Genomic DNA, 15,565 nt, shown 5'->3' with positions numbered 1-15,565 from the left:
TCAGCTTTCCAAGTAGCCAGAATTATAGGCATGCGCTACCATGCCCGGATATTTTTTGATTTATTGTAGAGATGAGGTCTCGCTGCCCAGGCGGGTCTCGAACCCGCAGGATCAGGCAATCCACTCACCTCAGCCTCCCAAAGGTGCGGGATTACAGGCTGAGCCACCGAGCCTGTCTTGTATAAAGAAATGTGATGGGGAAGTGGATGGGTAAGGGAAAAAGAGAAATGTAACTGGCTTAAAATTAAAAAAAATTTTTTTTTTTCTTTTTGAGATGGGGTTTCTCTATGTTGCCTAAGCTGATTTTGAACTCCTGGCCTACAGCAATCCTTCCACCTCAGTCTCTCAAAGTGCTGAGATTATAGGTGTGAGTCACCATACCCCGGCCATGATTGACTTTTAATCTTATTTTTATCCAAATTTCTAAATTATCTCAATTTGTAGAGTCAATATGTACAGTTGTATTATATATAAGTAACAAAAGTTTTGTTTTTCCCTTCCCTATCCTTGTATCTTTTTACCTTTATTTTTCTTGACGTCCTGGCTAGGGCCTTCAGTATAATGTTAAACGGAAGTAGAGTAGTGAATATCCTTACCTTAATCCTATTTTTTAAAATTTTTATTGTTAGAGACAGGATCTTGCTCTGTTGCCCTGGCTGGAGTGCAGTGTCATGATCATAGCTTACTGTAACCTTGAATTACTTGGCTCAAGTGATACTCCTGTGTCAGCCTCCCAAGTAGTTAGGTCTACAGGAACACACTACCACGCCTACCTAATTTTTAAAATTTTTTGTAGAGATAGGGTCTTGCTATGTTTCTCAGCTGGTCTCAAGCAGTCCTCCCATGTTGGCCTTCCAATGCGCTAGGATTATAGGTAAACTACAATGGCTACATTTTTAAAAGCGCTTCTAACATTTAGCCAATCAGAATGATGCTGGCTATATGCTTTTGGTTTATATACTTTATCAGGTTAAGGAAGTTTCCTTCTATTTATATATGCTAAGGTTTTCAAAATCAAAAAAATTTTGAATTGGTAATTTGAATTTACCAGTATTTATGGTAAGCTTTTCTTTTTTAATTTTAAATTGGTAATGAATTTTAGTAACTTCTATTTCTGCATCTTTCAAATAGCTCTATTCAGGTATAGTTTACATACTAAAAATTCACTCTGTTTAAGCATACAATTCAAGGCTTTTAGTAAGAGCTCACACCCATTTTATTTCTGCATGTTTTGAAATGATCTTGTGGTTTCCTCTTTGAATTTGTTAATGTGATGAATGACATTTATTTTTCTAATGTGAAACCAACCTTGCATTTATAGAATAAATACAACTTAACCATCATGAATTATTTTTATACACTACTAGATGCAGTTTTCTAAATTTTATTTAGAATTTTTGCTTTTGTATTTATAAGTGAATTGCCTGTATAATTTTCCTTTCTTTTACTGTTATTGATGAGTTTTGTATTAGTTACACCAGCTTCATAGAATGAATTGGGAAGCATCCCTTTTCTCCTGTTCTCTGACAGAGTTTGTGAAGGATTGAAATAAAGTGTACCTTGAACATTTGGAAGAATGTTACTTTTTTTTTTTTTTTTTTTTGAGTAGGAGTCTCACTCTGTCACCCAGGCTGGAGTGCAGTGGTATGCTCATTGCCATCACAGCCTTGACCTGCTGGGCTCAGGTGATCCTTCCACCTCAGCCTTCAAAGTAGCTGGAACCACAGGTGCGTGCCACCACACCTGGCTAATTTTTAAAAACTTATTGTAAAGATGAGGTCTTACCAAGTTGCCCAGGCTGGTCTTGAACCCCTGTACTTAGGCAATCCTCTCACCTCCGCCTCCCACAAGTGCTGGAATTACAGGCGTGAGCCACTGCGCCCAGCTAAAATGTTACTGTTTAATTATCTATGCTGGCTGTTTTCCTTGGGGGATGTTTTGAAATTACTCATTTAATTTCTTTAGTTGTTATCGGCGTTCAGATTTTCCTTAGTCTACTTGAACTCAATAGGCAAGTTTTATTTTTTGAGTATTTGTCCATTTGTTTTCAATTTTGTTAGCTTAAAGTTGTTCAGAACATTCTTTTATTATTTTTAAATTATTATTATTATTTTTTGAGTTGGAGTCTCACTCTGTCACCCAGACTGGAGCGCAGTGGCCGCTCCCGGCCACCGCAGCCTCGACCTGCTGGGCTCAGGCGATCCTTCCGCCTCAGCCTTCCACGTAGCTGGAACTACAGGCGTGTGCTACCACACCCGGCTAGTCTTTTTTTATTTATTGTAGAGATGAGGTCTCGCCAAGTTGCCCACGCAGGTCTCGAACCTGCGAGCTCAGGCAATTCACTCACCTCGGCCTCCCAGGCTGAGCCACCGAGCCTGGCCTATTTTTAATTTTTTTAACTCCATGGTTAGACCCTTCTTTTGTTTGTCTCTGCCTTGTCTTTCTTCATTAACTCCCAAGAGATGTGTCTGTTTTATGAGTCTTATTAACTAACTTTTGACTGTTAATCTTGCTGGATCTTTGTTTTCTAATTCAACTTTTGTTCTTATTTTCATTATCTCCATTCTTCCATTTTTGTCCATTTATTTTTCCCCCTAACTTGTTAAGTTTGATGTCAGCTCATTAATATTTCACATTTTTTCTTAGACAAGCATTTAGGCCTATAGATTTTTCTCTATTTTTGTTGTACCCCACAAGTTTAGATGTGCAGTCTTTTCCAGTTCTGAGTATTTTCTGATTTCTGTTTTGGTTTATTATTTGACCCATTACTTAGTTTTTGTTCTGTTTTAAAACTTACAAGGATTTTGCTTACCTTTTTGTTGTTGATCTGTAATTTACTAGAATTGAGTTGAGAAACAGTAATTTTGTATGATATCAGTCTTCAAATTTTATTTTGGATTATTCTATGACCTAGTACTGGGTCAATATTTATAGTCTTCCTCGTGTTCTTAAATCTGTAGTTGTTGGGTTCAGGGTTCTATCTGTATTCAATAAATCAAGCATATTAATTACGTTTTCAAGTATTTTAGATCTTTGCCTTTTAAAAAAATCTGCTTGACTTATCAGTAATTGTGGTGTGTTAAAATCTAATGTGGTATATTTTGTCAATTTCTCCTTCAAGTAATTCTATAAGGCCAACACAAGTTTAGAATTGTAATATCTTCCTGGAAAATTGATGTACAGATCCATCTTTTATGTAGAGATTCATCTAAAAAAATGTGTGTGCATGTTTAATCTGGAAATCTCTTTTGTCTGTTATTTATTAGCTAACTTAGATTTTTGTTCTTGTATTGTATCAGTCAGGTCTGGATCAGAGAAGCAGAACCACCATGAGGGATACAACATAGGGAGATTCACTTTATGGATTAGACCTTACACAATTGTGGGAACTGGTTAAGAACTCTGAAAGGCTCTTTACTTTCCATCTATTGTTGAGTCTGAAGTCATTGGCTGCCATCCAGAAGGAGAGTTGGACATGAAGTGGGGAGGAGCAAGACAACCTGGAAACCCTGAGGAGGACAAACTTGAAACCTGCATCTGTCTCGTTTCCTACAACATTGATGATATGGGTGACCTTCACGAGAAGCTGGTGTCCTTTGCCATGCAGCTACACACACACCTGGCCCAGGGTCCAGAGAGGTTGAAGATGATCCAGCAGAACCTAAAGGAGATGTGGCCAGATGCTGCCCTATGCCAATAAGGAGAACTACTAAATCGACAACATTGTACACGAGCCGCCTGTTCCTGGTACCCTATGTCAGCCTTCAGAGGGTAAAAATGGTGGCTCTTTCATTTGTGCCTTCCAAATCTCATGGAAATTTCTCTCATGGTCAATTGGAACCACTTAGGGAAGAGAATTCTTGGAAGTATAGTTCCAGCTAGTTGACAATACAAGACTATAGTATCTTATACCCTCGTTAGGACAGTGGGAAACTCTTAGAACACCTTAACTCTGTCTTGTTCCAACTGACATGATATTATTTTCTAATATTTTAATTCTTTCTTTAAATACAAATCAAAAGCCATTGTAAATATCTTATATAGATAATTTTTGCTTATATTTACCTCGTATCAATTTCTCACCATTCGTTCTTGCAACTAAGACTTTCCTTCTGTGAGCATTTTCCTTCTCTCCAATGTATATCCTTTAAAAGTTATTTTATTAAAGATATGATGGTAGTAAACATTTTAGTTTTTGTTTGCCTGTTAATGCCTTTATCTTTCCTTTTTTTTTTTTTTTTTTAAATTCAGAGTCTCACTCTGTCACCCAGGCTAGAGTGCAGTGGGGCACACTCACAGGGCCACCGCAGCCTCCACCTGCTGGGCTCAGGTAATTCTTCTGCCTCAGCCTTCCAAGTAGCTGGAACTACAGGCATGCGCCACCAAGCCAAGTTAATTTTTTTATTTATTGTAGAGACAAGGCCTCACCATGTTGCTCAGGCTGGTCTGATCCCCTGAGTTCAAGCAATCCTCTTGTTTCCACCTCACAAAGTGCTGGGATTATAGATGTGAGCCACTGTGCCTGGCCTCCTTTGTTCTTGAAAAGATGACACTTTGAAAATATCTTTTCTCTGCTTGCATTTAAGATCATCTCTTAAGCTGTTGTATTACAGTTTCACTATAAGATACCTGTGAAATTTTTTCTATATCTGTGGATTCACTTCCTTTATGCTCTTTCCTTCTGGGACTCCAATTAGATGTGTGTGTGTGTGATCTTATTATGTTTTTCATATTGCTTAATGTTTCTTTCATATTTTCTAACTCTTTGTCATTCTATGCTGCATTCTGGGAAATTTATTTCATCTTATATTTCATTTCACTGGAAATCTGCAGCAATGTCGAATCTTTTCTTTAACCCATCCACTGAATTTTTTATTTTAGCAAATATATTTTTCATTTCTAGAATTTCTACTCAGTTCTTTTTTACATTTGTCTGCTCTTTTTTTTTTTTTTTTTTGAGTTGGAGTCTCTCTCTGTTGCCCAGGCTGGAGTACAGTGGCACACTCCTGGGCACCGCAGCCTCGACCTGTGATCCTTCCACTTCAGCCTTCCAACTACCACGCCCAGCTAATTTTTTTATTTATTGTAGACACCAGGTCTCACCATGTTGCCCAGGCTGGTCTTGAACTGCGGGCTCAGGCAATCCTCTCGCCTCCAGCCTTCCAAAGTGCTGGGATTATAGGCTTGAGCCATTGCACCTGGCCAGTCTGCTCATTTTAAAAATAATCTCTTGTTGCTTGAACCCCTGGACTCAGGCAATCCTCTCACCTCTGCCTCTCAAAGTGCTGGGATTACAGGTGTGAGCCACCATACCCAGCAATTATTCTGCATTTTTACTTTTTCCACTATTTGAAATTTGTGGGGTTTGCTTGTTGTTTCTGCTGATTCTGTAATACCGTGGTTTGTTTTCTTATATCTCCCATTGTGAGCTCATGTTTGATTGGCCTCCTCTGTCTCCTTTTATGACTCTTCTTCCTTTACCTACCCTTAAATATTGGTATTCTTCAAAGTTCTATTCTTGGATATTTTCTTGCTCTTCTTTGACAACTTCATCCACTCCTATGACTTCAGCTCCCATTTACATGATGATGACTTCAAAATCTTTATATCTGTAGCCCAGACCTCATTACCTTCACTTCAGATAAGTATAGCCAACTGATCACTAAACATCTTTTCCTACATGTCCTCAAATATTTTTGTCCTAAAATGAACCCCAACTCACTAATCTGCTATTCCAAAAGATACTTGGAAACCTACATTGAGGATGTTTTCCATCATAGAAGATATTTATGTCATGTGCATATGTGTGTAATGGATGTGTGTGTGGGGGGCAGAAACATTAAACCTTCTGGTTCAGATTAGAATTAACAGATTTAGTTCCTCTCCCTTTCAGCTAGGAAAGGCTTAAATGCTTGCTGATACTGGCATTTGACCTCAGGGCAATCCTGTCTTAAGTATACTTACCACTCACCTCCAAGAGAGTTCAAAACAAAATAAAAATTCTTTTTTTGCAGGATTTAGTTGTTTTGAAGCAGGAGGGCCCTTCAGAGTTTCTTTTCTTTTCTTTTTTCTGAGTTATAGAGTCTCACTCTGTTGCCCAGGCTGGAGTGCAGTGGCATGCTCACAGCCACCGCAGCCTCAGGTGATCCTTCTGTCTTAGCTTTCCAAGTAGCTGGAACTACAGACACGTGTCACCAAGTTACCCAGGCTGGTCTCGAACCCCTGGGCTCAAGCAATTCTCTCACTTTGGCCTCCCAATGTGCTGGGATCACAGGCTTCAGCCACTGCGCCCGGCCTCCTTCAGTTTCTAGACCACCATACTGCCAGAGGCAGAAGTTATTCCTTCATTCTTAATCCCACTGCTATCTGATTTTCACTCTTCTCCATTTGTTGAAGCTGATTGGCCAGCTTACCAGGAGCCACTACATCTAAGAGATCCCTTTATGTGTTGCCAACATTTGACATAGACCTTTGTTTAATAATGCTTTCTTTATTGGTTTGTTTTCCTCTCTCTCTGGCCACAATTCTTTGTCTCCTTTTATGACCCTTCTTCCTTCACCTACCCTTAAATATTACTACTCCTCAAACTTCTATTCTTGGCCATTTTCTTGCTCTTCTTTGGCAATCTTATCCACTCCTATGACTTCAGCTACCACTTATATGATAATGACTTCAAAATCTTTCTTTTCCTTCACTTCAGATAAGTATATCCAGCTACTCAGTAAACATCTTTTCCTGAGTGTCCTCAAATATTTTTGTCCTAAAATGAACCCTAAATCACTAATCTACTATTCCAAATTTTAGTTAGTAGCACTATCATTCCTTCAGTTGCCAGAGCCCCAAACCCGGGAGTTCTTCTAATCTCTCCCTTTATCATCCAGATGGTGATCAAGATCTATTGATCCACTTCTTAAAATTTTTCCTATTGAGTGTGGAAAAGCATGTGGAAAAGCAGGCAGGCACTCTCATATTTTGTTTGCAGGAGTATAAATGATCACAACCATAGCAATTTGAGGTATATATCAAAAGTTTTAAAAACGTGCATGTCCTTTCTCCCAACACTTTCATGTCTAGTAATTTAACCTAAGGGAATCATTGGAGCTGTGTTCACAGATCTATGTACAAAAATTACTATACTAGCAAAATTTTATAAATAACCTAAATTTCCAATAGGATTCCTTAAATACATATGGCAAAGTCATAAAATGGAATACTGTAAAGTCAATAAAGTTACATTGTAGAATATTTTTGACACAGGAAAAGGTACCTGATATATGGTACATTTAAAAAATGTACACATAAAAAAAAAGATTCAAAATATTAGTACAATGTAACACCATTTTTGTAAAAAAATATTTGCTTCCTAAAAGAGCATATAATGATATATTAACCGTGGTTATTTTAGGTAGTGGGATGATGGCCTTTTTAATTTGTGCTTCTCTGAGTTATTCCCATTTTCTCCATTGAACCCATATTTATTTTGTGGTTAGGCAAAATGTTTTATTTTAAAAATTCTCTCCTAGTCAACAAACTCTTTTTTTCACTGCAACAGTCTCTCCTCATCTCTCACCCACATCCTCCCTCCTCATCTTTCACCCCCCACTGGCCTTCCTGCCCTCAGTCCCAACCCCTCCCCCCTGACAATGTGGCCAGAGTGGCCTAACTCACAATTCAAACACCTGGAGTCCCATGTCCATGCTTGATAGCTGGAGTGGCCCTTCTTGGACTGCAGAGTTCTCTATTACCCAGGGCTAACCCCTTCTGCTCTACCAGTTTCAGTTTCTGGTGGGTTTTCTGCCCACGGGTTTTCCCACAACTCTCTTCTGCTGGAAGCCTCCTTCCCTGGCTCACTCAGTAGACATGCCCTTCAGGCCCCAGGAGTGCCCACTTCCACTCCTGTTTCTGGCTCTTCGATCAACCAGTGTGCTTCTGCTAGTGCTCATTCCATGCTGGGTAACCCTACTTTGTCCACTTGTTTGCTGTGAGTTCCTCAAAGACAGGATCTGCCCTTCCTTTTTGCATCCTGAGAGCTTACATGTAAAGATACTAACGAAAGGTTTGTTAGATGATACACATAGATAAATTCTCTTAGGCAGAGTCACAGTTAGACTTACAGATCTGCTCTCCCTTTTGTGAAAGCTGCACAAACCCACTTGGCCACCGATCTTCAAGCACAGATACACAGACACAATGAGATTGTGATATATAGGCATAAAAACATGCCCGCAGGACATTTTCTATCTCACAGGCAGCCTCAGGGCCTGTGACTTCCTGATCACTGTCCGGAACTTTCAGTTTTTCTATTCTCTTAGTTCTTCAGGTGGCTAGTTCTTTCTTTCATCTTTCTTGTCTCAGTTCAATGTCACCTTGAGAGAAAGTTTTCCATGACCTCTCTAAGTAGCTCTCCCTTCCATTTCCATTACCCTGTTTATTTCCTTTACAGCATTTTGGAAATTCATAAAACCTTTATTTCTTTTCTGTTTTTTTTGAGTCTGAGTCTCACTCTGTTACCCAGGCTGGAGTGCAGTGGCATGCTCACAGCCACCACAGCCTCGACCTGCTGGGCTCTGGCAATCCTTCTGCCTGTCTTCCAAAGTAACTGGAACTACAGGCCTGTGCCACCATGCCCTGCTAATATTTTGATTTATTGTAGAGATGAGGTCTTACCAAGTTACCCAGGGTGGTCTTGAATCCGTGGGCTCAGACAATCCTCTCACTTCGACCTCCCAAAGTGCTAGGATTATAGGCGTAAGCCACTGTACCTGGCCTTGTTTATTTCTTATTTATTATCTGTCTCTCTCTAGCTCCTATCCTGGTGTAATTCCATAAGGGCAGGATCTTGTGCTATTTTATATACCATTGTAAATTCTGTGCCTAGGCAAATGAATAAAATACACACACATACAAGGCTACAAATAATTACAAACACATGACAACCACACATTGCCAGCCAACCAGACACACATGGTCGTACACTCTGGCCTGCCCCTCCCCGCTGGCCTTTACTTACCGGAGTCAGAAACTTGTTGGCCTCCCAAGCCCACAGAGGGGGGTCCTTATAGACCTCCTTGATGGAGGTAGGGGCCCTGTAGGAGTCGGTGTAGGTACTGATAGGGGTCTTGGTCTTACGGGAGAAGAGGAACATGGTGTGGTCTCGGGAATGCTGTGGTGGGCTGTACCTCCCAAGGGCTCTTGCTGGACATTGGTGACTACCCCTTCCCCTAGATGGCCCACACCTCCAGCCTGACAGGTGCCCCTAGCTGCTGTGACTCCCTCCTGTGGAGGATCCCTCAGCTTCCTTCCCCCACAGACTTCCTGCTCCAACCCCACCCTGCTTCTCTCTCCAGGATGGGCACTGCCCATTATGATATCACCTGGCTCAGCCCCATCCCTTGGGAGGTGAGGAGGTCTAATTCCCTCCCTACTCCTGGTCCCTTCCTGCCTTAAACCTCTCAAAAGAGCCCAATTTCTAAGAGTTCAGAGGGCCTCTAGAGCTCACTTTATTGAAAATAAACAGAAGTTCCAAAAGGTTGTGACTCACCCAGGGTCATGCAGCAGGCCAGTGGCATCCCAGGAACCCATGGGTGGAGGTAGAGTGACATGTGCATCCAGAGGATTCATTCTCTCCCCCTCCCAGCCCACCTGCCCCTTGCCCACACCCCAGGAAGGGAGTTGAGACTGGCTTGTTTGATGCTTTTAATATCATTATTTGTGTTACACGATACACAACCAAGGATGATGGTCAATACTGCAATGAAAATGTTAAAAAAAATATTATACACGGCTCATGTCTTCCACACACCTTTCAGGAAATAAATTAGTGAGCACGGAGAAACCTGGCTGGGTGGCAGCCAGAGCTGAGGGCAGAGGGAGTGTTAAGGCAGTATCTACAGGGGAAAAAGGTGGCAGGACGGCAAGCTAAGGCCTTGATTCTTTCCCTCCAACCTCCCAGACTGACAAGGGAGGACCCCCACACACTCTCTAGACACAGAAGCTACTGGCTGCCAGCTTCCTGCCTCTCTCTGCCACACATACACTGCCTCAGTCAACAGCGCTTGCTTGCCGGGGAACTGGTGTGTCCTGGGGGAGGGAGTTTTTCTCTGGTTCCTCAGAGCCACAGAGACTGAACAATGGGCCAGAGTCACACAGCAAGTCAGCAGCAAAGGCAGTGGCCTAAGTGAGCCCGGAAAAGAGAAGGTACCTATGTTCTAGTAAGGTGTACAGGAGTCCAGGGTGGTGGTGGTGGTGGTAGTCGGAGACCTGACTCTGGGGTCCAGGCGACGGGAGGTGGGGATGCTGACCAGGGTGGGAGAGATGGGCTCAGATGGGGGCCAGTATGAGCCCCGTAAGCCCTGCAGATACCTCCTCTGTCCTTGCCTCCCTTTGGCATTTTCTCATCATCTAACTAGGGCCCCTGCTCAAGAAGAGCTGGGGATGGGACGGGTTGGAGGAGTGAGAAGGTGGAGAGCTACACCCCAGCACTTTGGAGTAGGCAGCTCCTGGATGTAGTACAGAGAGAGGTGCTACCCTTCCTAAGTCGGCACTGACTCCCTCCTCTCATTACCCCACCTTCCAACTCCCACCTCCCAGGATTGGTGTCAGAGCAGGCTGTGGGTGTGTCCATTTCGTTGCAGCATGAGTAGCATCCATGAGAGCAGATACCCTGGCATGTGGGATGTTAGCATTGAGGAACGGGTGAGTATACACCTTGGCCCTGTGATGTAAGTTTGTGGGGCATAGGCCTGAGTAGTCTTAAGCTATCTGTGCTTTCATTTTTTCTTCACATGGGGCAAGTCTATATTGATCAACCCCCTATTCCCCTCCTCTCTCTTGATTTTATCCTTAGTTTTCCTGCCCCCTGCCCCCAAACCAGCAATAGCAGAAGCAGCAGTATACACATTCTGACCCACAGACACTCCATACAGCTACACACACAATAGATAATTCCTGCCCCCGCCCCCACATTCCCAAAAAGATCCACATGTACTCAGACATACACAGTCCTGATAGGAACTGCCCTTTTCCCTTTCTACACACACACACAATTCAGGGCCCCCCTAGGTGTACTCAAAACCACACTGGGATCTCCCCATACTCTCCACAGAAATTCCCATGATTAATTCCTTCAGGTATAAAAGGACCTTAAGAATAATTTCAGCTGCTGTTCTTTTTATACTTGAGGAAACTAAAGCCCAGGGGAAGTAAGTGGCTTGCTGATGATCACAGGGAGAGTGCCAGAGCTAGGACCAGAACCCAGGCTTCTGCTCCCTGTCCAATGCTCTCACTCCATGGTGTTGCTGAGCAGCCTCTCATGGTCACTTGCCCACCAGGACACCCACATCTATGATAGGACACACACTCTCGGACAGCCTCCGACAGACACACATGCTGCCAAGTGCTCCCCACCATTTCCAAACAGCCATATCCATACAGCCACTCAGTCCACTGTATTCTCCTAAGCTTGCTCCTTGATTCCTACTGGGAACCAGCCTCTCGGCTCTTGGGCTGGGATGAGAGGAGACCAGGACACTGGAGTGCAGCCTTACTCCCTGCTTGCAGCCTGGAACTGGGACCAATGAACAGAAGGGTGGGTGGGGGTGGGGAAGGGGCAGCAGCCGGATAGATGCATTGGTTGGGAGCCATGAGGACAGATCATACCACCCCAAACTCTGGCCTGTCTCTAAGGCCCACCTTACCTTGCCCCACTCCCAGGGAGCAAGGAAGGGGGTGGATGGGGCAAAGAGGAGGAAGAAGGCAGTGATTCGATGGGTGAGGGGCCATATCCGGTTGGACAGCTTTGACAGGCTTCCCATCCGATGAGGGAAAAAATGCAGAAAGGTACATGGGCCGGCAGGGGGCATGTGGAGGGGGCTGTGAGGTGCCGGGACCTGCCCCCACTGCCCTGGGCCTTTCTCCCTCCGAGCCCCTTTCTTGGTTAGGCTGGGCTTTGGTGGTTCATGGCTTCGCTGGGGTAGGGCCAAGCCCCTGGCTTTGTGATCCCTCACCCCACGCATTATGTTGGTCTCCCTGCCGTCCAGTCCTCTTCCCCACCCCCAGCCCGCCATCAGACTACAGCCTTGAGGAGCGGGGCAAGGTGCTGGGTTAGGTCCCCAAGTAACTGGACAAACAGCCCCCACCCCTCCTCAGCCCTCAGGTGGAGAGAGACCCGGTTTTGGTTTCTCCGGCTCCATGAACACACAGAGGTACACGTCCTACCATAGGAGGAAGCAATGACTGTTACGAGGTTGGCGGCTGTAAGGGTCTCGGGGGCCGGGGGCAGGCGGACAAGCTGGGGAGGGGTCAGCCTCTGCCCCGTCCAGCCTGGCCCGTGTCATCCCCGCACAGCGGCCGCGGCGGCCCCGCCTGCTACTGAATGTGGCAGGCGGTGGAGGACGTGGCCTGGCAGCACATGCAGGTCGGGTTCACGGACTTGGGGGGGATGAGGTCTAGGTCCTCGTCGTCGGGGATCTCGTCTAACCGGTAGCCATCCTTCAGCAGCTGGATGTTCAAATCTTGGTTGATCTGCTGTAGACAACGGGGAGGGAGGTCAGGCTCGGGCAGCAGCGAGGCAATACCTGAGGCTCAGCAGTAATCCCGGGCCATCCGTGACCAGCCCTAGGTGGCGCCCGGCCGAATCCCCTCCCTGGCTGTCAGCAACCGCAGACTCCGCCCCTTCCTAGGCTCCGCCCTCTGCTCTGGCCTCACTTTCCTAGTGGCACATCCTCATGAGGCCCCGCCCTGTCACAGACCCCGCCCCTTTATAAGGTCAACTTTTTATCTCTGGTCCTGCTTCAATATGGGTTCTGCCCCTACTTAAGGTGTCGTCTGTATTTCACACCCCCATTCTATTAAAAAACCCTGCTCTGATCTCAAGCCTAACCCTGAGGTCCCACCCTTGATGCCAGTGATTTCTTCTTCTCTAACCTCTTCCAGGCCCCGCCCCATGCGGGGCTCCACCCACCTATGGGGATCTACCCACCCATGGGGCTCTGCTCAGTTTTGCCTCTTCTCCCTTTTAGGGTGCAATTTGGCTTGGATGCACCTCTTCTCCTTGTTAGAGGTGATTCTGCCAGGGTATGTCTAGGGCGGGAAGGGGTAGGTGCTCACCTCAGCAGAGGAGTAGCCAGATGAGGAGTATCTGGACATGTCAAAGTCATCATCGCTGGCCATGGAGGAAAGAGGACAGAGGGAAAATGATTCAGGGAAATTAAATAGAAATTTAATTCCCAGCACCCCCCCCCTTCACAATGGTTCCAAATAAACAGCTGCACTTCCTGTGCAAATATAAACTTTTAAAGCTTGGCCCCACCCTTTTAAATAAATCGCTACCCTTAACCTCCTTCTGGATAGAACTGCTACTCCCTTCACCATCTTCCCTCCTGCCTTTTTTTCTAAGGCTTAAACCACCCTGACTTGTGGAGTTTTTCCAAAGTCCAGGTCTAGCAAAGTGTTTTTATAGTTCAAGTTCCTCCTTTAGAGGGACAGTAAGCATTGATTCCTGCTGTCCAGAGACGACATCATGGCCCATTTGAATCAGTTGTTCCAGGATGGCAGCAGACAGCACAAGTCTCCCTTTTCTCTCCCAGTTTTTCTCTCTCTGCCCATGCCCCTACCCCCAGCCACAGAAAATTCCACTCCCTTGGGAAACTCACCCTTGGAGAGATCCTGGCTGAGGAATACCCCCATTCTGACTATATAACAGGTGTGACCTGTACATAGGTTCCTCTGCCTTGCCCAGCAGTGCCCAGGCCCCCATACACACCTGTCTGTGTCAAGAGCTACCAGTGGCTTCTCATCTGGGCTCTGGTCAAGCGAGGAGTAGCCTTTATTGGGGACGACCAGCCTGGATGAAGAATTTTGGGAGTTGGAGTGGCAATTGAAGCACACAAACCTGGTAGGGGGGACTGGGTTGAGCCCTCTCCACCACTTCCCTCCCTCCCCCACCTTGGACCCCATTGAGGTGCTCTCCTCTTAGAGAGGAGCTGGGCCTGAGGAGGGAAAGATAAGGGAGAAGTTCAGGACCAGAGAGATAGGTGCTGATTGGAGGGTACAGGTAGGTGGAGAGGGCCTCTACCTCGTCCGGGCCATGACATTATTCTTCTTGGGTTGCTGGTTGACGGGGCTACCCATACTGCCATTCTTCAGGGAGCCCTTCCTGGCCAGCTCCCGCTGCTTCTCTGTGGGAGAACATGGGAAGGAAGCTGTGTCCTGCCCTAGGCCCACCCCGCCTTACCACTCAGGGCAGCCTGGGCTAGGCTTCCATTGTGAAACTGCGTGCTCCTATAAGGAGTGAGGCAAAGATCCCAACTCCAGGTCCCTGCTGCTTGGTGTATATAGTATGTGGCCCTGTACAACCTGAGGCAGATAGTGGGGAGCAAAAGGAGGGGGCTGACCCCTGTCTTCCAGAAACCACACTCCCATGTGGGGCAGTAAATGTGTGTTTGATGCCAGGGAAAAGCTGGAGAGGGAGGGATAATCACAGTAGGATGCGACAGTCAGGGAGAGCTTCCTTTAGGTGACACCATGAGTTAGACAAGGAGGGATAGTGTATATAAAAATACATTTAGAAATGAGCATAAGTGTGGATCTGGATGGGATGGAGGGGTGAGGAGGAAGAGAAGTCAGGCTAGAAAAGTAGGATGCATTTGTGAAGTCACTTACTCATCCAACAAACATCTGTGTCACCAATCATGTGTCCGGTGCTATGCTAAGAGACTGAAGACTTCCTCTGATTGCAAACTCCGAGCATGAAAATCTTGAATGCCAGACAGAGGGGTTTGGGCTTAATGCAGAAGGAAGAAGGAACAACCCAAAGGTGTGATGTGGGAAGGGCAGAATGGGGCTGGCAGAGTGGCAGCAGGAGGCTGGGGAGCTATACTGCCTAAGTGATGCTCCTGACTCCTCTGCCAGCTGCATTCTCTAAGACTCCAGAGCCTTCCAGGTTCATGGAGCTGGCCATCAGGTGACTCAATGCCTGGTGTGTGACAACTGTGACCAGCAGTAGCTGCTGGCTCTGGAAGAGTCCTACCTACTCGTCTCAAGTAAAGCCCAGATCTAGGAAAAGGAATTGTTGGGTAGAAAACACTAGGGGATACCATCTTATAAAATAACCATGTACTCCAGAGGGTAAGGATGGGAAGGGCCTTTATGGTACTGTGACTCACTTGAAACTTCCTCTGACTCCATGTCTCTGAATCTCTCCTCTCCTGCTCTTGGATTCTCTTTCTTTGCCACTGCTCAGCTTTTTTCCAGCCTCCTTCCCAGCAGGTGGCAGCTGTCTTTACCACTCTGAGCCTCTAGAGGGTGCAATTTGCCTTAAAGTTCTTGGTGGTAATTTTCCTTAGCGCAACTTGGGACAATGCTGTGAATTTTCATGAGGCTCTTTGGTGGTAATGTAATGGGGGAAAAAATGTTATTTTAAAAGCATGCTGAACTTGTTTGAAATAGTGGAAAAAATGCAAACAATAAACTGGCAAAAACCAAATTATAGGCTACTATGCAACCACTTAAAAGAATGAAGTCATTTTCTATGTACTGACTTTGGAAGGGGCTCCAAGGCATTAAG

General features: G+C 45.2%; 2 protein-coding genes and 1 long non-coding RNA gene across 8 annotated transcripts in view; 1 reads left to right on the top strand and 2 right to left on the bottom strand.

Annotated features, from left to right (window-relative positions):
• The window catches only part of LOC110596724, an 11,909-nt gene extending 7,725 nt beyond the window's left edge, over nt 1-4,184 (top strand). The window contains exon 2 of the long non-coding RNA XR_002482663.1: nt 3,300-4,184. This is a non-coding gene — a long non-coding RNA (uncharacterized LOC110596724). The remainder of the gene's footprint in view (nt 1-3,299) is intronic.
• The window catches only part of CUNH9orf24 (chromosome unknown C9orf24 homolog), a 19,731-nt gene extending 10,367 nt beyond the window's left edge, over nt 1-9,364 (bottom strand). The window contains exon 1 of one of the 2 annotated variants that reach the window (XM_008070904.1): nt 9,011-9,364. In XM_008070904.1, coding sequence (XP_008069095.1) covers nt 9,011-9,145 — 135 coding nt within the window. In that variant the 5' untranslated portion in view covers nt 9,146-9,364. The remainder of the gene's footprint in view (nt 1-9,010) is intronic. The other variant, XM_008070910.2, reaches the window with a different exon arrangement.
• Nucleotides 9,365-11,593: 2,229 nt separating this feature from the next.
• Nucleotides 11,594-15,565, bottom strand: part of FAM219A (family with sequence similarity 219 member A) — a 56,926-nt gene continuing 52,954 nt past the window's right edge. For 3 of the 5 annotated variants that reach the window (XM_008070877.2, XM_008070894.2, XM_021718748.1), the window contains exons 3-6: nt 14,075-14,177; nt 13,763-13,843; nt 13,108-13,162; nt 11,594-12,522 (exon numbers count right to left, since the gene is read on the bottom strand). In XM_008070877.2, coding sequence (XP_008069068.1) covers nt 12,367-12,522; nt 13,108-13,162; nt 13,763-13,843; nt 14,075-14,177 — 395 coding nt within the window. In that variant the 3' untranslated portion in view covers nt 11,594-12,366. Of the gene's footprint in view, nt 12,526-13,107; nt 13,163-13,762; nt 13,844-14,074; nt 14,178-15,565 lie in introns of all 5 variants that reach the window. The other 2 variants (XM_008070885.2, XM_008070870.2) reach the window with 2 other exon arrangements.

This window comes from Carlito syrichta, unplaced genomic scaffold (genome assembly GCF_000164805.1).
Source record: "Carlito syrichta isolate Samal-C Ts95f unplaced genomic scaffold, Tarsius_syrichta-2.0.1 Scaffold112228, whole genome shotgun sequence".
NCBI classification, from domain to species: domain Eukaryota; kingdom Metazoa; phylum Chordata; class Mammalia; order Primates; family Tarsiidae; genus Carlito; species Carlito syrichta.
This window is presented reverse-complemented; position numbering and strand designations above follow the sequence as displayed.